We start from the raw sequence: 23,210 nt of genomic DNA, 5'->3' as shown, positions 1-23,210 counted from the left end.
ACCACTATACCTGTCCTATAGCAGAGGGGAAGGGGCTGTGAAGCAGCTCAATGCAGAGAGGAGACAGCACTTCACATTCTCATGATAATAAAAGCTCCACAGTGCGGTAAGCAGCATGGTCAAAACTGCTGACGGGCTCCTATTTATTTATTTATTTATTTTCAAGAGTGTTTTCAGGAAATTGTTTCTTACATGCACTTGTATACTGGTTGTGCAGATCAGCAGCTTTCATAAATATATTATAGTCCAACACTGTTCATTTCTAAGTTTATTTAAGGGATATTGTGATATTTTCAAGTTATTCCCTACCCACAGGATTGGGGATGACTATTAGATTATGTGAACGAGGATCTAAACCCCACAGGGTCCTCCAAAATGAATGTAGTGGCTGGTTAAGCATGCATATGTCTCTATGGGACCTGCCAGAAATAGCTGTACTCTCCATTTATTTTAAGGGGCCCTGCAAGATACGGGACTCCTGTTCTTGTGATCAGAGGGGGTCCCAGTGGTAGGTCTCACACTAATCTAGTTATACAATATTCTGTAGATAGGGGATTACTTGAAATTACTGGAATACCCCTTTTAAATATAATTTATATAACATTATTAATGCATTTTAGCTATTAAAGATGAATATAAATGTGATTTATATTGAAGTTATTCTTATTTTCCATTTCCATCCTGCAAGGACGTTGAGTGCTGCTGATACTGTAATCACAGATGTAATACATTAAATGGCTTTCTATGTCTAGGTTAATCCCAGTCGCATCCCAGCAGTGGTGGGAGGCTTGTTAGATGTGGACTGCTCAGAAGATGTGATTAAGAATCTCATCATGGTTGTACATGGGCAATTTTCCACTGATGAACTTGTAGCCGAAGTAGAGAAAAGAAACAGGTGAGCGATCGTAGTACAGTACTTGAGGACACTGAATATTTCTGTATCGTGTATAGTTTCCCACATTAATACAAATGCATATATATATGACAATAATCTCATTATTAACACCCAATCCATATTTCGAATTTCTTGGAAAATCTGACCATTCCAGCAGCCTTACTTTTCAGTGATCATCTCTCATTGTATTGGATGATAGTTTACAGATCTTTTCAATCTCCTCCATATCAGGTTAAAGCTGCTATTACCATGGCTGGAATCCAGAATCCACGAAGGATGTGAGGAACCTGCGACACACAATGCTCTGGCCAAGATCTATATAGACAGCAACAACAACCCGGAACGCTTCCTGCGGGAAAACCCTTTCTATGACAGCTGTGTGGTGGGCAAGTACTGTGAAAAGAGGGACCCGCACCTCGCCTGCGTAGCCTATGAGAGGGGCCAGTGTGACTTGGAGCTAATTAAGGTGAGTTCTTTGGATCTGCCACAAAAGAATACTATAATCATTTCTTCACAAAACATAATTTTAGTAAATGTATCATTTACATTGGCCTAGGTGTGCAATGAAAACTCCCTATTCAAGAGTGAAGGTCGGTACCTCGTGCGGAGAAAAGATGCAGATCTGTGGGCCAGTGTGCTGGAGGAAAACAACCCATTCAGGCGACAGCTGATAGATCAAGTAAGCTAAAAATATAATTGTGAAAAGTTAGTCCTTTGGTTAAATGTGTGAGTTAAAAGGTTATTTTTCCAGATGCTTTCCTTTCATCTTAGAAGCTTTCATAGCTACTGCCTAAAAACAATTTCTGCATAGCACATGGTAGGAGACATTCTTCTAAAATGATATTTTGATTTCCGGAATACCGATCTTTCCACTGGTCAGACATTAGTTACTGAAAATCTTATGTATCGTCCTGAACAAGCTGCCATTGATTTAAATGGTCATTTGCAAAGAATGATGTGCCAGGTTTCCAGTTACAGAGAGCAGTGCTAAAGGGATTTAAAGAGGTATTTCGGTTTTAATGATTACGATTATAGTTTTAATATATGTAGATGAGGCTCTAGGATCAATAAAGATGTTGCTGTTACTCCTAGAGTCTCAGCTCTCTGCAACTGCTGCTCCCCCTGCACTTTGATTGACAAAGCTAGGCAGTGTGTAAGTTGCAGAAGCGCTAACTGGTAACAGCAATGCCCCCGTTGCTCCTAGAGGCTCATTTGCGTATATTAGAATATAATTTTTCTCAGCAATGCGGGCACATATGAACATGGGACCAACACAGATGCCTTCAGCTGCCAAGTTCACATGCAACAAGTCAGCTAGTTTCATAGGTACAAAGCTGCTGACAGATGCTCTTTAAAAAAAAAAAAAAAAACTGGATTACTCCTTTAAGTGCTATATATCTAATAATAGAAGATTGTATTTTTTTATCAGAAGTTTAAAGGGGCTGTGCAGTGAATTAATATTGATGACCTATCCTCAGGAGAGGTTAGCAATAGCAGGTGGTGCTGGGTCAGTCTCCCAGCACCCCCTGCCGATAAGCTGTTTTAAGTGGTTGCGACCATTGTGCCCGTGCTGATTCCTCTTGGAAGTTTACCTGCATGTTGTCTCCTTTGCAGCAGTGATGCAGTCCTCTTAAGAAATGTAAGGGAATGACCACACAGAGAGACTGTGCTGCACCTTCATCCTATTGACTCATTACAACCACATTACTTCTTCAGTCTTCATTGATAATGGTCGCAATATTTTGCGGGTTAGTGTGTGCCCATTAACTATAATGACAGAAGAAACAATGCCTTTGTAATTAGTTAATAGGAAGCAGCTGTGGCTTGTAGTGACGTGGTACTTGTCCACAGGTATCTGCATCCTAACCACAGCACAGTCATTCCATATGGTCATACCCTTCCTGCACACTTTGATTACTTATGGATAAACCGCCGTGTAAGAGCACATGCAGACGGCCATTGCTCAGCCATTACATGCATTGTGGACCACATTTTGTGGTCCCCAATGCATGGGCACCATCCGTGCATCTGCTAGAGGTGGATCCAGACCCATTCAACTTGAATGGGTCCGTGATACGTCCGCATTGCAATAAAAATAGAACATGCTCTATTTCTTTGCGGTGCGGAGGCACGGAGAGAAACCAAGGTTCTGTGCCTCCATTCCACACTGCTCCTTCTGGATTGCGGACCCATTCAAGTGCGGGAGTGGCCAGGCAACGGCTGAGTGCTTGAGGACTAATACGGTACCTGCAAAGTGTATGAGATTATACAAACTATTTTTTGTTCTGTGCATAAATTGACCTGCTGTGCAGAATGTCATTTCTTTGTGCAGCTTTCACCCTTTAAAATGAAAGGGTGAGATCTGCATAAAAAACACGTCAAATATGTACCAAAAACCAACGTTTATTTTGGGTGAAAATGCACAGAATGTCACACGGAAATTGGAGTGGAATTTCTTCAAAATGACATGCACCCGAGTGCAGGTAGCCTTAGAGATTGGCTCATGTTTGTTCATCGGTCTTTTTTCATTATATGAAAGGTGGTCCAGACTGCTTTATCAGAAACTCAGGATCCAGAAGAAGTATCTGTGACTGTGAAGGCTTTCATGACTGCGGATCTCCCAAATGAGCTCATTGAACTTTTGGAGAAGATTGTGCTGGACAGCTCTGTCTTTAGTGAGCACAGGTCAGTTGGGGAGATGACAGACTACAATATGATGTAGGCAGGTGCTTGACTGGTACCTGAATCTTTCGTCAGGCCAAATATCCTTAGTACAGGTGATGGCTTTAGCCCTGTGCTGCAGCGTTCTGTTATGGGAGGAGACCAGGGTGCAAGAACTGCAAACTGCTGCCCTGCACTGTTGTAGCCAGCATATCCTGTAGCTAGATGGAAGCTAGAATTGTGGCTATAGGCATTTGTATAGCCCCTGCTAAGAAAAACAAGAAGCTATTTTAATGGATGTGTGGTTTTTGTGTGAACATCGGTCAGACACTATAGATTTCCCTTTTGTTTGGTTTCAGAAATCTGCAAAATCTGCTCATACTGACAGCCATTAAAGCTGACCGTACAAGAGTAATGGAATATATCAATCGTTTGGATAACTATGATGCACCAGACATCGCTAATATTGCCATTAGCAACCAGCTCTTTGAGGAGGCCTTTGCCATATTTAGGAAATTTGATGTAAATACATCTGCCATCCAGGTGAGAAACATGAATTGTCTATATACTGATATAGGGAATGAAAGTAGCCATACACATTAGCTGAACGTCTGCCGAACCTAATGTGTATTTGCCTGGCCAACGTTCGTTTGGTTTATGTCAAAGGAAACTAAGAATCAATATGTTGAATTTCAGCATGTTTTGTATCCCATGCTTGACAGATCCAAATGTGTATGGGGAGGGTGGAAGGAATAGCAATTAGTATGCCTGTGTTGCGGTATTTTTTCCTTTGGAGTATAGTTGGTTGTAAGTAGGGGAGGTGGTGCCACTTTTTATGTACATGTATTCAGTAATCTTTATACTCTTGTTCTGCCTCTTCTCTTGTAGGTCTTAATTGAGCACATTGGAAATCTGGACCGTGCTTATGAATTTGCAGAGAGATGCAATGAACCTGCTGTATGGAGTCAGCTAGGCAGAGCTCAGTTACAGAAGGACTTGGTAAAGGAAGCTATCGACTCCTACATTAAAGCTGATGACCCCTCTGCTTACATGGAAGTTGTGCAAGCAGCAAGCAAGAACAGTGAGTGCTTTATTCTACCTTTTGAAAGTGTGACATTTGCATTAAAGTGTCTATTCACCTTATTAGTCTGTCATCTATGCCATAGTTCTGTCCTGAGCCTGTTCCTGCTGACAAGGCTGTGTGGCATCTTTCTAAACATTTGGCGGTGTCTGCTTTCACAGGTAACTGGGAGGACCTGGTAAAGTTCTTACAGATGGCACGGAAAAAGGCTAGAGAGTCCTATGTTGAAACGGAGCTCATATTTGCTTTGGCTAAAACAAATCGCTTATCAGAGCTAGAAGAATTTGTCAGTGGTCCTAACAATGCACATATACAGCAGGTACTGCACTGAATGTCGTACTCGGAACATATTCAGAAGTGAAGTCTGTATTACCTTACAGTATTTCCTTTGCCTTTTAGGTGGGAGATCGCTGTTACGATGAGGGCATGTATGATGCAGCCAAACTTCTTTATAACAACGTGTCAAATTTTGCTCGGTTGGCATCCACTTTAGTGCACCTGGGGGAGTATCAGGCTGCTGTGGATAGTGCCCGAAAGGCCAATAGTACCCGCACATGGAAAGAAGTAAGAACTTTTTTATGATCACCATAACTTTGTTACCTTTTATGAAATGATGGATTGCATATGGTATTCTTTCTCATGCAGGCTTTACTGTATACATGTTATATACAAACTTTTTTCATGGATCTTTTTACTAGGTTTGCTTTGCTTGTGTGGATGGCACAGAGTTTCGCCTGGCACAAATGTGTGGTCTGCATATAGTGATCCACGCTGATGAGCTGGAGGAACTTATCAGCTATTACCAGGTGAGTGAATCTTAGAACAGACAGTTTTAGAATCATTTCTTAGAAGATACTTAAATGGGTTTTCCAAGTGTTTTATTTTTTTTATTTTATATACTGATGACCTATCCTCTGGATTTTTCATCAGTGAGGGTCCGACACCTGGGACTACCCCACTCACAATAGCGCCGCGGCCTACTCTCTGCTTACCAAGCACAGTGCCGTACATTGTATATCGGCTTTGCTTGGTATCGCAGCCCAGGCCCATTCACATCAGAGGGGCTGAGCTGCACCTAGGCCATGTGACCATAACATGGTCTAGGAAAAGCTGGAGAAGGCCGTGGTGCTACTGTGAGCGACACTGCCTTCTCAAACAGCTGATCGGCAGGTATCCGACCCCCAACGATCAGATACAGATCATTAAAAACCTCTTTGAAAACCCTTTTTTAAGCGTTTGACCACTCGCATACTTTACATTCAATTTTGAGGCTTTCTTGGGCTCTCCGTGATTTTTATATTGATAGTTAGGATACGTCATCAATATCAGAACAGCTGTTTTTAGCAGTTCTGGAATTATACAATTCCATCTACAACAGCACTGCTCTCATTCACGTCACTTGGAGTAGTACTACATGAACCTGCTCAGTCTACTGTTACTATGTAGTGGACGGAGCTATGTAGTTCCAGTGCCTATTTCTGAAAAATAGTTGACTGGCAGGGATGCAGGCAGTTGGATCCTCCAGATCTGTTGTTGCCGATCTATCCTAAGGATGGGCCATCAATATAAAATTTCTGGAGAAATCTTTTAATATTTGGAGAGAACACCTTTGCTCTGTTAAAGATAGTTCCAGAACTGTCCATATTTAATAAACTGTATATTGTATGTCTTGGTTATAACAAATCTCTGAACTATTGAACAGTACTAAAAGATCTCACTTATATATATATTTTTTTTTTTTAAGGATAGCTCACATTTAGACCCTAATTTCAATTTTCATATATGTAGTTACTATTAACATGATATTCCAGAATCAGTTACTATTAGACTGACTTACCCCATATTTAATAAGATTCAGCCCTTAGCAACCAGTCTGCATAAAACTGCAATTTCACTATTCAGTTAAGATGGCCGCCACTGCCCTGACCCTGAGGCTAATCCTGCCTGCCCTCACTAGCCAGTAACAATAGCCCCCCAAAAGTGTCAGTAACGAGAGCCCTCCCCCTAAAGGGTTAATCTCCTGCAGCACAAAGGGGTCCTCTTACCACATGTTGCTTTCATTTATACACTGAGCAGACGGCAGATCTCCCTTCCCTGGTCTGCGCTGGTTCAACTCTGCATTGTCCAAGTCTGCTGAGTGAGGGAGCGTCTGCCAAGCGCAGGGACAGAAAGAAGTGCACACAGCCCAGGCACTGTTATCAGCTGCTGGGGAGCACCTGGCTTTAATCATTTACTTACAGTCCCTGGCTGTCAGTAATGTGACCCTAGATAGACGGACCATGCCTAGCAACCCTATTTTAAGCACAGGTAAAAGCAAAAGCAGGCAGTACAGGGGACAAAAATGTGGAATTAAGAGGTAATTGAGTACACAGTGAAAAGTTGAAATAGGGCCACCAAGGTGATATTAATCACCACAATCCAATACTCCCAATTTTTATGGACCTGACTGTATTTATCTATAACAAAGCATCCCACATAATGTATCATAGTGTTTGAGCAGATTTCTAAACTATATTGCTGGATGTGTTGATCTTGGTACAAGGCTAGGGTTTCACTCAGGTAGGAATATGTGGAGTCTGTAAACCCCAAAATGGTTGCAAAGCTGCACAGTGTACCCCAACATTCACTAACATCACCTTTGGCGTCTGTGAACTGAACTTCAGCACAGCTTAACCATGTTCACTGCCATTATTTTTGACTCATCGTTTTTCTCTTTCACTTAGGATCGGGGATATTTTGAAGAGCTCATTTCTCTCCTGGAAGCCGCCCTGGGCTTGGAGCGTGCTCATATGGGCATGTTCACAGAGCTTGCCATTCTATACTCCAAGTTTAAACCTCAGAAAATGCGTGAACATTTAGAATTATTCTGGTCCAGAGTCAACATCCCCAAGGTGAGGAAACAATCAGTTTTTAAGTCATTTTGTATACTGGTCTGTGTTTTCTGACTTACACTATTAATATATGACAAATTATACTCAGCCGTTTTCTGATGCTTACAGGTCCTGCGTGCAGCGGAACAGGCCCATCTGTGGGGTGAATTAGTCTTCCTATATGATAAGTATGAAGAGTATGATAATGCCATTATCACCATGATGAGCCATCCTACCACCGCTTGGAAAGAAGGTCAATTTAAAGACATTGTCACCAAGGTATACCATTGCTGTACAGTGTAGTTTATTTTCAGTGCTGCAACGCTACACACAATTTCAATGACCAAAATTTAAACTTGCAGGTAGCCAATGTGGAATTATATTACAGAGCACTCCAGTTCTACTTGGAGTACAAACCTCTTCTGATGAACGACCTTCTCCTTGTCCTGTCTCCACGTTTGGATCACACGCGAACAGTCAACTACTTTTCCAAGGTGAGTTCTTAATAAACTTCATGAACTCCTTGGTAGTCTCAGCCTCTCCCCACACTTTTGTAATGTGTTTTATATCGGTTTCCATTCCTCTATATAATTATGTATTTATATAGTTATACTTTTTCCTGGAATTTTAGTTGTGTTCTTTAGTCACCTCTGAATTCTCAATTTCTTTTAGATGAACCAGTTACCCCTTGTTAAACCATATTTGCGCTCTGTTCAAAATCACAACAACAAGTCAGTAAATGAGGCTCTCAACAACTTGCTGACAGAGGAGGAAGATTACCAGGTAATACAGTTTGTCATTGTTATCCTACTCTAAACAGTGTACAAATTGCCGCTTTTAAGGTGGCCATGTACCTAAGATAGCTGCTGGCTGAATGCTCGTTCAGCTGGAGACCGTTCTGTTTGTTTATTTATTCATTTATTTATTTATTTTAAATCAGATGCTTCTTTAGATTTTTTTTTTTTTTTTTTTTTATACATCCCAATTCAAGTCAATCCAACACATCAATATATTTATTTTACTCACTTATATTGCGTGGACATATTCTGCAGTACTTTACAGTATAGACATTATCATTACGTAATGTCCCCAGTGGAGCTAACAATCTAGATGTATAAACAATAAAGGAAAAAAACGCATTCATAATAGTAAAAAATAAATAAAAAATTCTTATTGCCTAACCTAAAAGGCCGCAAGCCCCGCTCCCTCTGTCTATGCAACACAGACCTCCATCCAATGGCATCTAGCCAATCGAAATTACAATCTTGAATGTTACAGAAGACCTGATGGTCTGGAAAATGTTAGAGCATTCCTGCTCCCAAGCTGTAATTTAAGGAATAGGAGTATCTGTAGAGGGAGCCTTCAATGCTTTAAGAGTTTTTTAGATGGTCTTTGGAACTAAAGACCATAGGGCCGCCAATTTTCCAAACTAGGAGAGTTCCCTTTGTGGGTATCCCATTTTCAAAAAAAATGTTGAAGTTGGTTAATAGCTGAGAATAAATAAGGCCATCTACTAAGATACCTTGAACCAAGGGCTAGAAGGTAAAAAAAAAAGTCTGGAAAGACCCCATCAGTTAGGATGTCTCCAATACTTATCGAATCTATGTTGTAGACCTAAGGAATCTCCCAGTCCTGTCAAGGGGAAGGATGAGGCCATATTAGTGGAGTGTATTGCGACTTTAGTTAAAATATTACGGTTAAGAAAAGGCACTGTAAATAATGTCTGCATTTATTCTCAGGGTTTGAGGGCATCCATTGATGCATATGATAACTTTGATAATATCAGCCTGGCACAACGTTTGGAGAGACACGAGTTGATTGAGTTCCGCAGGATTGCTGCCTATCTGTACAAGGGAAATAACCGCTGGAAGCAGAGTGTGGAGCTGTGTAAGAAGGACCGCTTGTATAAGGTAAAACAATAGATTTTATAAAGCCACCACCTAATCCAGTATAGGATGTAAAGAAAGTGATCTACTTCATTGAATTTGTTCATGCTCCTCTACTTATCCGAACTATGACATCAGCAAAATCAGATTTGGAAATCCTATTTTATTCTATAAGATTACCAGTAAAGTTTTGATTTGAGACAGATCTAAACTACTTTGAGATATTTCACCTTCTAGGAGGGGTATGTAGCATTCGGATCTCTAGGCTTCCACTAGTCTGTTTTCTGGGGTATGTGAATCCTACCAACAAATGATATAATACAATTAGCTATAGCTAAAATACTCAAGTTAACTTGACAACTGATAGACGAGATGTCTAACTCTATGATCCTAATGGAGAGTGAAATGTTTTTGAAAAGAGGGACACTCACAAAGTTTGGGGAAACAGTGGGATTTATGGCTGGATAAGCCTGGATTGGCATCTTCTACTCTTGAGAACTAGCAAGATAAATTATTGGAGGGCACTCAATTACCTGAAAACATCCAGCAGGGTATCAGTAAACCTATTTATTGCACAAAAAATAATCGCAGCAATATTCGCATAAAATATTTGCATAAAATGTTCACATACAAACACACTGTAAAACCATATTTGCATATAGTCACATAGGAATGTGTCCATAAATCCAAATGGTGGACTCAATCCTGATGTAGGTAGTCCGAATTTAGCAGCAGTATTAATGCGCAATCTTTTTACGCGATCTTTTTATGATCGCATTTTATCACCATGTGTGACGTGTATATATAACGTGTTCAATCGCCAAGTGTAGCGTATATAAATGATGAAAATCGCATACATAAATGCATCAATGTAGCCCTATGGGGCAAAGTACGTTACCCCTCTTGTGTCACCGTAGGCAAGTCCTTATTCAGCCAGTTGGACTCACATCGGCGTCCCGTGTGGTCTAAAGGTCTCGAATGCGGCGTCCCACATGACCTAGGCTGCGTCCTACGTAATAGGCACGGCTCTTTAGGGGACTGGTAAGTCAATTTGGTCCTAAAGTTCGGACTGTATGCTTGTATTCGCACAAACTAGGTCCTGGCAGCTGCCTTTTAATTCCGGCACTTTGGAATTCCGTTGAAGACTTTTGCTGTCATGAACCGGACGCGTTTCGGGGACCAAGCCCCTTCCTCAGCGATATTAAAAGGCAGCCGCCAAGACCTCGTTTGTGCGAATACAAGCATAGAGTCTGGACTTTAGGACCGAATTGACTTACCAGTCCCCTAAAGAGCCGTGCCTATTACGTAGGACGCAGCCTAGGTCACGTGGGACGCCGCGTTCGAGACCTTTAGACCATACAGGACGCTGATGTGAGTCAAACTGGCTGAATAAGGACTTGCCTACGGTGACACAAGAGGGGTAACGTACTTTGCCCCATGGGGCTACATTGATTGAGTCCACCATTTGGATTTATGGACACATTCCTATGGGACTATATGCGTATATGGTTTTACAGTGTGTTTGTATGTGAATATTTTATGCGAATATTGCAGCGATTATTTTATTTTTTTGTCCAATAAATAGGTTTACTGATACCTTGCTGGATGTTTTCAGGTAATTGAGTGCCCTCCAATAATTTATTTATCTTGCATTTTCTCAATCGGATTTGGGTGAATCCGTGGAGTGAGCATCGGTTCCTTGGGGAGAAGGTGGGTGAGCCGCTGAAGACTAGTATACTCTTGAGAACTAGACTACTTATTGGCACCGGGTAAATTGTAACTGCATTAAGTGCTTAATTGGCCTCATGTTAGTCAGGTTTACTTGCTTGATGCCTATTAATTCCCATTTGGATGCACTATAACCAGGGAGGGGTTGTTGGGGGTGTTTGTATTGTATGCTGGGTGTTCTATATATATGTACATCAGAACTTTAAAAAAAGCTGGTTTGGACCAGACCTATGGCGCTGGAAAAATATGTGGCGCACCTGATCTCATCTGCAAGCTACACATCCAATGACTGGACTCTTGACAAATGGAGCAGTGGGTAGTGGATGAGTATTTTAGGTACAGCGCGTCCTGGCCCTAAGCTAAAATGGGGGTTAAAGTTGGAAGGCCCCTTTAAAGTCCTGCAGCAGCTATTGGATAGCATGGCCATTAAATAAGTGAATGGACGGGAGAATCACAAGACTTGGAAAACAGTGTTTAGAGTTCTTGAAAATTTACATCCACCTTTTATGGTTGAGTAATTATGAAGGCAATTACACTCTTTTTTTCACTAGTATAAAAATGAGCAAGGACGAAATAAATTTTGAGAACCTTTATGCATCTTGAGTCATTTCTCATGATTCTGGATGGGCTCATCCCTATGTTCAGCTATAGCAATGCTATAAAAACAATGTAAGAAACATAGCTGGGTTCATAAGAGATATTTCTGACACTTTTGGGATCTGCTGTTTGTATTGAAGTGTGTTGACTTTGCCTGGATTCACTACTCAATTAATAAATGAACTAATCTTTAAATTTTTCCTGCAATTATGTGTATTTCTGCAGGATGCAATGTTATATGCTGGGGAGTCTAAAGATACAGAACTGGCAGAGAAGCTCCTTCAGTGGTTCCTTGAGGAGGGAAAGCAGGAGTGCTTTGCAGCGACACTCTTCACCTGCTATGACCTGCTGCATCCAGACATTGTATTAGAGTTGGCCTGGAGACACAATATCATGGAGTTTGCCATGCCTTATTTTATCCAAGTCATGAGAGAGTATTTAACCAAAGTAAGTTTTTTTTTATATTTTTTTTTGTTTCCTGGTTAAATGTTTATATTTTTGTAGGTTGATTTGCTTGTAAAAATCTGAGTTGGGCCTCTTGCACACGACCGTATGGCTTTTTCAGTATTTTGCGGAACAGCTGGCCCCTGATTGAACAGTACTATCCTTGTCCGTTATGCGGACAATAATAGGACATGTTCTATCTGTGAACGGAAATACCTTCCGTTTTTTTTTTGCGGATCCATTGAAATAAATGGTTCCGTATACGGTCCGTATGTGGAATGCAAACGGAAAAAAATAATTGCAAGTGGCCTTATGCTCAGTATCGGGCCAGTTTCACACATGCTTGTTCAGTTTTGAAAATACAATCCATGTGACAGCTGCATTTTCCGAACCGCCTGCTGCTCATCTAACCTGAATTTACTGCATTATAGAGATCTAGGATTCTGTGAGTTCCTGCCCACTGTGCTTTACTGTCCTATGCTCACAGCATTATGTGAGTACAGACACTAGACCCACGGTCGGGCAGGAACTCGCAGCATCACAGATCACTACTGAGACTCACAGCCATCACACAGAAGTTTTTCAGACTGTAAACGTTTATGTAAAACTGGAGAGGAAAAACGTCTGTTCTCATTTCAGGATATTAACCACAAAAACTTTACTACAAAATGACCTAGTACTGTAAGTTATAGATTATAGAAAATTAAAGCACCTTCTCACCTACTTATAGTAAATCAAAACTGGAGTAACATTTTTAGAGAAGTGTTAGGTTTAAAGATGCACCAAACTTAACAAGCACCATGCAACATTTGATAAACTTGGTGCAAAGTACTCCAACATAGACTACTGCAACACTGACTGCAAATATTCCCCTCATGATAAATTTTCCCCAATCTGTCTTTATGGCGAACATTACAGTAAGTGTATAAGAAGAGCTAGCTGATTGGCGAGGGTTCAGGAGTCGGACCCCCACCAATCAGATAGGCCATCGGTATTTAAAAACCAAAAATCCCTTACACATGACAACAATGGAATTTTTTTGTGTTCCTCAAGTATGTAATTTTTTATAGTTGGAAGCATTGTGGCAGAACAGTTTTAGCAGATTCAAGTCTGATTTTTAGCTTCTATTCTCTTTACAGGTAGACAAGCTCCATGCTGCAGAGAGTTTGAGAAAGGAAGAAGAGCAAGTAACAGAGCCCACTCCAATAGTATTTGGTAAGTATTCCAGAATCAGAAGCATTCATCTTTTCTTGCTGGAAAGAGGTCACATAATTGCTTGATTTATTTGTAATTATGTATCATCACCTATATTTAAAGGGATTCTGTCACCTGGATTTTAGTGACAGAGCTTTTAACATCATCACATCAGTCTGCTCGTTTTGTATTTAAATATACTAGTATCACTACCCTAAGGCCTCTTTCACACTACCGTTTTTATTTTCCGTTTTGCGGTCCGTTTTTTGCGTTCCGTATACGGTCCGTATACGGAACCATTCATTTCAATGGTTCCGCAAAAAAGCGGAATGTGTTCTGTATGCATTCCGTTTCCGTATTTCCGTTTTTCCGTTCCGTTGAAAAGATAGAACATGTCCTATATTTGGCCGCAAATCAGAGTCCGTGGCTTCATTCAAGTCAATGGGTCCGCAAAAAAAACGGAACACATACGGAAATGCATCCGTATGTCTTCCGTATCCGTTCCGTTTTTTGCGGAACCATCAATTGAAAATGTTATGCCCAGCCCAATTTTTTCAATGTAATTACTGTATACTGTATATGCCATACGGAAAAACGGAACGGAAACGGAACCACAACGGAAGCAAAAAACGGAACAACGGATCCGTGAAAAACGGAACGCAAAACACTGAATTCAACATACTGTAGTGTGAAAGAGGCCTAAGTGTTGTCCTTTGTCTAGAAAATCGCTTTTATTAATATGGTAATTACCTGAGTAAGGAGCCCAAGGGGCGGTCCGTTGGAGCCCAGACGCTCCCCTTCTCCTGGAGACCAGCACTGCCCCACTGCTAATTTATTCACTCCTCATTGCCGCCTGGCGCATGTGCAGTGCGTCCTGTGAGGCCGATTCCAGGCGCTGACATGTGTATCCACGGAATGCGTTCCCTGAGCCATAAGCACTGTACATGCGCCAGCCGGCAATGAGGAGTGAATAAATTAGCAGTGGGGCGGTGCTGGGCTACAGGAGAAGGGGTGCGTCTGGGCTCCAACGGCCAGAGGGACAGCCCCTTGGGCTCCTTACTCGTGTAATTACCATATAAAAAAAAAACTATTTTCTAGACAAAGGACAACACTTAGGGAAATAATACTAGTATATTTTAATACAAAACGAGCAGACTGATGTGATGATGTTAAAAGCTCTGTCACTAAAATCCAGGTGACAGAATCCCTTTAAAGGGTTTCTGTCACCTAAAAAATGGGTATTAAGCTGGCTGACATTAGCCATGTGCTAATGTCAGCTGAACATAACTATATTAGTGACATCTCCATGCCTGAAGCCATTACTGAGAAAAATTAAACTTTTAGAATATGCTAATTATACTCTAGGAGCAGGGGTGGGGGCGTTGCACCTGCTCCTAGAGGCTCCGTTTGCCCACCTATTTTCACGCCCTTCTTCTCTTGATTGACAGTGCCAGGGCAGCACTACTCTCCTGCCAGCCGTGTCTACTGCGAAAATCCCGCGCCTGCGCCGCCCCATTCAGTATTCGGCGCAGGCGCAGTGAGGGAAGGACGCTCGGCGGCTGCTGGCTTCCTCACTGCGCCTGTGCTGATCACGGCAGCGTGCTCCTGGAAGAGAAGACAGCCGTCATCGCCGAGAAGGAGTAGATTCGAGTGACGTCGCTGGATCCTTCTATGTGGTAAGTATATTCCTTGTTGCCCAGCGTTTATTCCCACTTATACCACCAATGATCAAGGGGGAAAATAATAAACTATATTTTAGAAAAAAAACAAATACTAATAATATATTTATAAACAGTATATCAAATTAATTTGTGTGTGTGTGTATATGTATATATATATATATATATATAATCTTGTGCCAAATTAATTTGATTAATTGGTGATAGTGTTTTTATAAATATATTATTTTATTTTTCTAAAATATAGTTTATTTTCCCCCTTGATCATTGGTGGTATAAGTGGGAATAAACACTGGGCAACAAGGAATATACTTACCACATAGAAGGATCCAGTCACTCGAATCTACTCATTCTCGGCGATGCCGGCTGTCTTCTCTTTCGGGAGCACTCTGCCGTAATCAGCACAGGCGCAGTGAGGAAACCAGCAGCTGCCGAGCGTCCTTCCCTCACTGTGCCTGTGCTGAATACTGAACGGGACTGCGCAGGCGCGGGATTTTCGCAGTGGACACGACCGGCGAGAGGAGAGCAGCGCTGCCCTGTCAATCAAGAGAAGAAGGGCGTGAAAATAGGTGGGCAAAAGGAGCCTCTAGGAGCTAATTAGCATATTATAAAAGTTTGTTTTTCTCAGTAATGGCTTCAGGCAGGGAGATGTCACTAATATAGTTATGTTCAGCTGACATTAGCACATAATGTCAGCCAGCTTAATACCCATTTTTCAGGTGACAGAAACCCTTTAATGTATTCCTGATATAGCTGGCACTAAATCACCTACAGCACCCTCCATGAGGTGCTAGGGGCTGTGATCCGTATCCCAGAGTTTAGGTATGGTCCGCAGGGCTGTTGTCATTTCCAGCTATTGGTGCTTGTTTTAGAAAAGTGTTAAGTTCATCAATTTTATAAATCTCTTCCACTATTTCTAAAATGTGGCCTAAATATTAGTCTAGTGGTTCAAGTCCACTTTATCTTACAGCAGTCCTCTTTCTTTGCAGGTCAACAACTGATGCTTACCGCAGGTCCTAGTGGTGTGGTGCCACCGCAGCCAGGCTTCGCGTATGGATATACAGCACCACCAACATTCACTCCACCTCCCCCTTCTGTTTCTCCTGGCTATGGGTTCAACATGTAATAAGCAGTATTTTTCCTTTTCCACATGGAATTCCCTGGAGGAACAGTTTAGCCCACACTTCAGGAGATGACTGTAGTTCATCTTGGACACCTTTATTTATTACATTTGCTCTACAGACTTCACTGGGGCAGGCAGCTTTTCAGCCATTCACTACCATAGTTCATGAAATTTGTGTTTTTATTTTTTTTCTGTATGAAGGGAATGGCCTGACGCTGATGTGTCCCTACTGGTTTAATGACTATTACTTGTGCTAACGGAGCAACCATTACGTACTGTATATCGCTCAACACAAAACATGGCAGCTCATGTTCGTGCACAAGCCCTTGCCAACCGCTGCATCATTAATCCACCTTAAGTGGTCAAATGGACAGTCACGCGAGATGCATATCCCTTTCTTCTTCCATCTCTATATACTGGAGCTGGAGTCACAAAAAAAAAGAAACTTTTATTCGCAAACGTGTAACATTTTACAATATCTTATCAACTGTTTTCTTGCTGTTATCAAAAAGGGTACTGTTTAGGAACCATGCCAATGTTTAAAGCTTGTACAGTAGGCTTATGTTAGACTGGCATTGCTTGTGTTGCAGTTTTGGCCTGCTACAATTCACATAATATCAAATACAGTAAAAGTATAAACCTCTTTAAACTCGCTCTACCCTTTGTGTGTCTGATCAGAATGGTTTACAGAAGAAAGACAAGGTTTCCTGTGTCATGACCTCAATAGCAATACAACATGGAAATATGTGAAGGTCTCCTTTTAGTAAAAGTAGGGTTAATTTCCATGCAGGTGAGAATAGGCCGTCCATTGTAGCCGTTCCGGTTAATGTTTACTCCACTGACATATAGTTCGGCACCAGGTCATACTACAAAGACTGTGTGTAATGTCGGCTGTAAATGTGAATACTATATTCTCCTGACCTGTGCTACACAACTTTTATGAAATGACATTTTATTCTCATACGTGTACGTTTATAGCGGCATATTACATTTTCATGTTTCAAGTTTGTTTTTAACCCCCTTCGAGGTTAACGCCCTAGAGACTAAGCATGTGCTCTGTACACATCCTGCAACAATAGAGAAACACTTCTCTCTGTCATGTATACTTTGATGTGCATGTCCTCCTTGGTTAGGATGTAGAACCTGTGTAGAGACCACTGAGAGATCTGTTCAACCATGGCTCAAATTCTAGAGGTCTACCCTGAAAGGAATGCAAAGAGCTTGAAAGTTAAAATGTAACATTGTGTGGTGTGGTTGAAGAGCAGATGCAATTAAAAATGTGTGTATAGGTTCACACAAAGCATTTTAATCTGCTTTTCATGGTTTTACTTCTAGGAAATACACCTATAGAACCCAACAGTAAAGAAAAAAAATGCTTTTAGATTATTATTTTTTGTGTGCATCATTTCCTGATTTCCCTCACAAAAAACAAAAGACAATAACACAAATTTTTGTAAATTGTTTTACCAACATTAGGCGTTTAGCCTTCAAATAGGCTGGAATGAAGTCATACACATTAGATTAATGCTGAGCCTATTTCATCCGTGTTAAAGTGTGAATGTGTGCCATGACGTCTGGTCATTTTGCCCGTTTGCCACTGCAGCTTGTTATCCTCCTTTCTGTTAAACCGCTTGCATGTTTACATGGGGGTGTTGGAGGATAGAACTAGGTTTGAGCGAATCGAGCTTTGGGTCAAAGATCCGAATTCGATTCATTCAAAAACTTCAGTTTTAATGCTGTTTCCGTACAGCATTAAAATGAAGTGACGCAAGACTTGCTTGCTTCAGTATTCCTATGTGCGTATTAAAAAAAACTTTTTCAAATAGGAATCTGAAGGGAGCATTGGTACTGGCTGGTACCTTGGTAAGTAACCTTTTGGGGTTTCTTTATTTTATAACTATTACTGTAGTTTCACTTTTAAAACAATCAGACAAGCCTGTTAATAGGTGACTGTGTACTGCGTAATGAATTTAACATATAAACTGTATGATCCTGGTGGTGAGAATAGGCCAACAGTACCGCGAACTCGGAGAAGCCATTAAAGTTTGTCTATGAAGGGGATTTGAGCTTTGTGTCCTAACAGCTGTGACATCATATAAGGCTATACTAAGAAATTAAATGGCACAAAATGTTGTACCTATAGAAATTAAAAAAATGTTTCATGGTGAGCATTGAAAAGGAATTCAACACGGATATGTTTTTTAAAGACAACCTTACCACACTGGACCTGAGAAGGGAAGCATACTTGCATGCTATCTGCCACTCTGTTTCAGCTCTGTGGGTCTATCTATCGCTTTCCTAACTGTGCTTCGATTCCAGCATGGATATGGTCATGTCTGCGCGGCAGCCAATGACTGGCCTGTGTGGTGACATGGTTCCAAATCACACGTAACTACTTGGGGACATGTCATCAGTCCACGCTGAAAGTTTACATGCAGGGATCAAAGTGCAGTTAATAACAGAGAATGAAGCCAAAAGCTCCATCCACTTTGTAGTGACTATATTGGCTTTATTGCAGCTCATCTACCCTTCACTTGAATGGCAGCTGGGCTGAAGTATGGGGCTGCCGGATGTGGGACCCCCCCCCCCAAATCTGATTTTAAGGACCCCAACCACACCTTTTAATGCACAAAGTCAGATCTTGAAAATCATACTTAAAGTGCTAGATGCTTGCTTGATGAATTTCTAATTTGACACAGTACTGACCACCTCAGTGTTCTTTTCATCTTTTATGGGTTTTTTAGTGTTGCAAATTTTACTTGTTGACTTTGGTCTATGCCTGTTAATCCATATCATTTTATGTACTGAAATTAGATTTATCTGTATAATTTATGGCTATGGATGTTGTGCTAATCATAAATATAATGGGTTAAGCATTCAGTTATAAGAGTGTATGCTGATGATCCCTGTCCCTACTGTATTTTGTGTACAGAATGCCATGGCTGCTGAATTACATGTACTCTGCCTGCATATGTAATGGTTAAAACTGGAACCTCAATAGAATATGTACTAAATTATGGGCTGTTCAAAATTTCAATGAAAATCGTTCCGTATTTTCTGACCTCCATTTGAATAAATCCTAAATATTAGTGTTATATGTGCATTTAAGAAAAATCAAAAAAATACACTACATAAGCCTGCAACTGTTAAAGGAACCCTGTTGTCAGTTTCATGGTGCCCTTCTTACAAAGAACAGTTTTTCTCTGAAACGCTGGTATTTCAGAGAAATCGTAGTTTTAAAAAGTCACGCACAAGGAGAAGTGTTACGTTTAAGTCATCCCTTTGGTATCTCCCTGTCCAATTCAATGGACAGGATTCTGCCTACTTGTATATGAAGACAAAAGGGTTTTTGACTGAGACTGCGCTTAATTTGTGGCTAGGCACAGGCCTAATCATAAATTAGGTGCATCCCTGGCAGTACATGCACCTAAACTGAAATCTATGGCAGCAGCTGCCGTGGATTTCAGTCTTCATTTACTCCAGAACAGTATTCCTCAACTCCAGTGTCCATGCTTCAGAACAGGGATATTCTCAAATCATGACCGGCAGGTGGGCCCTTAGGACTGGAGTTGAGTAACTGCTGCTCTAGAAGACTGGCGTAAGAGAAGATAATTGTGCCAGGCCTGCTGGCCCTGCCCCATACCCGGCCTTGTCCTTGTCACGTCACATTCTCAAAAAAAAAAATGCCAAGGGTGGCGTAGAAATGCCAGTTGCAACTAAATTGTCGCAGTGGCATTTAAAAAGCCGCAAACATGAGGCTTCAACTTTTTTACACCAGAAAAATGGCGTAGGGAAATGATAAATCTCCCCCATTCTTTATAAAGCAGGAGTCACTGTTTTATGCTGTTAATGGTTAATATGAAACTCATGACCAATGCTGGCCTTTAAAGCTCCAGGCAGTTAATTTATTTTTATTAGCTTTTATATAATTTAGGATAAACATTATTTCACTGCTCTACTTAGTGTATGATTAAAAGTTATGGAAATATTGACTCGACAAACTAGTTCAAATGTAACCTAATGTAGCCTTGTCTGAAATGTATTTTCTTCAGTCTTGGTTGCTTGGAAGTTGATCTAGACCAGGGGTGCACAACCTGCGGCCCTCAATACCATTCTATGCGGCCCCCAACCACCTGGTAGCAGACATGTATGTCTATGTCTTGTGGCTGCTCACATGAATCTTTAATGTATTGTCCCATTTGATGGGAGTTCTGGAAGTGTAACTAGACATTTATAATATATACTGTATGTTCAATATGCCTTAAATATAGTATTTCACTTGGTAATACCCCTTTAAAGTTTTTTTCCGGCCCTTGGAATTGGTTCAGGTTGACAATGTGGCCCCCAACCAGAAAAGGTTGTGCACCCCTGATCTAGACTATCTGATAAAAGTATTAGGTCACACCTCTTAAACACTGAATTCTGGTAAATTATTTGCTCCCACTACCACACGTGTAAAATCCAGCCCCTACCCATGCAGTCTGCCATTACAAACATTTGTGAAATAATGGGTCATTCTTTAGAGCTATTCGAATGTGGTACTGTACTAGAATGCCACCATTGTAACAATTCATTTTGTCAAATGTCTTGCCTTCTAGATATTCCACAATCATCTGCGAGTGGTATTATTACACAGTGAAAGCGTTTAGGAACCACAGCCATGAAGTGGAACACCATGTAAAGTTAGAGTGTGGTCGCTGTGGCGTCCTCTGGTATTAACATCAGCACAAAAACTTCTACATGTCATAACATTGGTTTCCACGGCCGATCAGCTGTATGCAAGCCTTACATCACCAAGCACAATGCCAAGTGAAGGATGGTGTGGCCTTCTTGTCCAACATCAGTGTATGACCTCGCAAATGCTCTTCTGGATAAATGAGTAAGAATTCTCAGACACAAAAAAATCTTGTAGAATGCCTTCCCAGATCAGTGGAAGCTGTTTTAGTTGCAAAGGTGGATCCAACTCAATACTGACCCCCCCCCCCCCCCCCCCCCCCCCCCCAAACTGCTTTGCCTGAGCTGAGCTCTGCTTGGGATTTGAGAAAAGGACTTAATGGGAATTCTCCGGGAATTATTTCAAATAGCCACCAGCTGCCTATGGGGATGAGGGGGATGGGGCCTCTCTACACACCGCACTGCTCTACAATAGATAGTAATGTGATGTAATTGTGTCTACAATACGTCATCATGGTTGAGAAGCCTGACCGGAAAACTCACCAAAATGTAGTATATGCAAGTGTCAAAGTGTAGTGAGGCTTCACCCATCTGCATGTGGAGACAACCAATCCCGCTCTCATTCTAGGTTGCTAGCGACCATTTTAAAGCATTACCGGAGAAACCCTTTAAGGAAAAGATGTGGGTGCGTTGCGGGAACATGCACGATTTTTCCGCGCGAGTGCAAAACATTGTAATGCGTTTTGCACGCGCGTGAGAAAAATCTGCATGTTTGGTACCCAAACTCACAAAAGTTCGGGTTTGGGTTAGGTGTTCTGTAGATTGTATTATTTTCCCTTATAACATGGTTATAAGGGAAAATAATAGCATTCCTAATACAGAATGCATAGTACAATAGGGCTGGAGGGGTTAAAAAAAAAAATGTAACTCCCCTTAATCCACTTGTTCGTGCAGCCCGGCTTCTCTTCTCTTCCGTCAGGACCTGGGTAAAGGACCTTTGATGACATCACTGCGCTCATCACATGGTCCATCACACAATCTTTTACCATGGTGATGGATCATGTCACTGCGCTCATCACATGGTCCGTCACCACAGGTCCTTTTCCTGTGCACAGCAAAGATGAAGACAGAAGAGAAGCTGTGCTGCGAGAACAAGTGGATTAAGGTGAGTTACATTTTTTTTTTAACTCCTCCAGCACTATTATACTATGCATTCTGTATTAAGAATGCTATTATTTTCCCTTATAACCATGTTATAAGGGAAAATAATAATGATCGGGTCCCCATCCCGATCGTCTCCTAGCAACTGTGCGTGAAAATCGCACCGCATCCGCACTTGCTTGCAGATCCTTACGATTTTCACGCAGACCCAGTCACTTCTATGGGGCCTGCGTTGCGTGAAAAACACACAATATAGAACATGCTGCAATTTTCACGCAACGCACAAGTGATGCGTGAAAATCACTGCTCATGTGCACAGCCCCATAGAAATGAATGGGTCCGGATTCAGTGCGGGCGCAACGCGTTCACCTCACGCATTGCACTGCGTGGAAATCTCGTTCCTTGTGAAAGGGGCCTTACTGTTCAGCCTGTGCAGAGCTCTTGCAGCGGGGGGAGGGCTGATTAACCTCTCATCTTTCAGGATTAGTAGCACCTAGAGATATGCGCCATGAAAGCTGCCAATCTATGCTTTTAAGCAAGACCAGAATCGCATTTGCCTCCTCTACATCTAGAGATATAGCTGTTAGAAATCCGGTCGGGAGTGAAAGCAGGTTTTGGCTTTCACTCCACGCCCAATTAATAATAGCTATATCTCCTGATATAGTGGAGATAATCCTGTTTAATTCTGGTTGTGTTTTAAAGCTTGTCCGCTTTCAAGCAATACCAGTCCCATATCTCTAGCTGCTATGCAGCCTGAGATATGAAGAGTTAAAGCAGCCCTCCCCCTTCAGCTGGCTGTGACCTCAGCCAACCTGAAAAATGAGGGGAGGCAGTGGTGATCTGACAGGCTGCAGGGAGTAGAGAAAAAAATTATATAAATTTGGCAACATTCTAATCGTAGTGACCCACAGAATAACGTTATCATGTTATTTATACCTCACAGTGAACACCGTAAAAATAAATCCCAAACAATTGTTAAAATGGCTGCTTTTATCTTTCTCCCTAAAAATAAAATAACTTATTTCATGTGCTATGTACCCCAAAATGAGTTATGTCATGAAGGGGTTAAAAATGCACTTGTGTGTTAACTAGATTTACTTCAGACATTAATTTAAAATCCACAATAAAAAAAGTGATACTTTCGAGAGGGTTTTTCCAGTTTTAATGCGACTGTTGCGGGTTTTCCTATCCATAGGGAAGGTCACCCCCTCTTTCAA

The 23,210-nt window shown here is 41.3% G+C and overlaps 1 protein-coding gene across 1 annotated transcript in view; it reads left to right on the top strand.

Moving 5' to 3' along the window:
* The window catches only part of CLTCL1 (clathrin heavy chain like 1), a 71,059-nt gene extending 51,806 nt beyond the window's left edge, over positions 1–19,253 (top strand). The window contains exons 16-32 of the mRNA XM_044275543.1: positions 753–895; positions 1,127–1,361; positions 1,452–1,574; positions 3,435–3,580; positions 3,916–4,099; positions 4,445–4,637; positions 4,799–4,956; positions 5,037–5,201; positions 5,336–5,443; positions 7,361–7,528; positions 7,637–7,786; positions 7,870–8,001; positions 8,180–8,290; positions 9,247–9,417; positions 11,944–12,165; positions 13,302–13,377; positions 16,025–19,253. Coding sequence (XP_044131478.1) covers positions 753–895; positions 1,127–1,361; positions 1,452–1,574; positions 3,435–3,580; positions 3,916–4,099; positions 4,445–4,637; positions 4,799–4,956; positions 5,037–5,201; positions 5,336–5,443; positions 7,361–7,528; positions 7,637–7,786; positions 7,870–8,001; positions 8,180–8,290; positions 9,247–9,417; positions 11,944–12,165; positions 13,302–13,377; positions 16,025–16,161 — 2,622 coding nt within the window. The 3' untranslated portion in view covers positions 16,162–19,253. The remainder of the gene's footprint in view (positions 1–752; positions 896–1,126; positions 1,362–1,451; positions 1,575–3,434; positions 3,581–3,915; positions 4,100–4,444; positions 4,638–4,798; positions 4,957–5,036; positions 5,202–5,335; positions 5,444–7,360; positions 7,529–7,636; positions 7,787–7,869; positions 8,002–8,179; positions 8,291–9,246; positions 9,418–11,943; positions 12,166–13,301; positions 13,378–16,024) is intronic.
* The last annotated feature ends 3,957 nt before the right edge of the window (positions 19,254–23,210 follow it).

Source organism: Bufo gargarizans, chromosome 1 (genome assembly GCF_014858855.1).
Source record: "Bufo gargarizans isolate SCDJY-AF-19 chromosome 1, ASM1485885v1, whole genome shotgun sequence".
Lineage (NCBI taxonomy): Eukaryota > Metazoa > Chordata > Amphibia > Anura > Bufonidae > Bufo > Bufo gargarizans.
The sequence above is the reverse complement of the archived record's forward strand: the minus strand, read 5'-3'. Positions and strand labels throughout refer to the sequence as shown.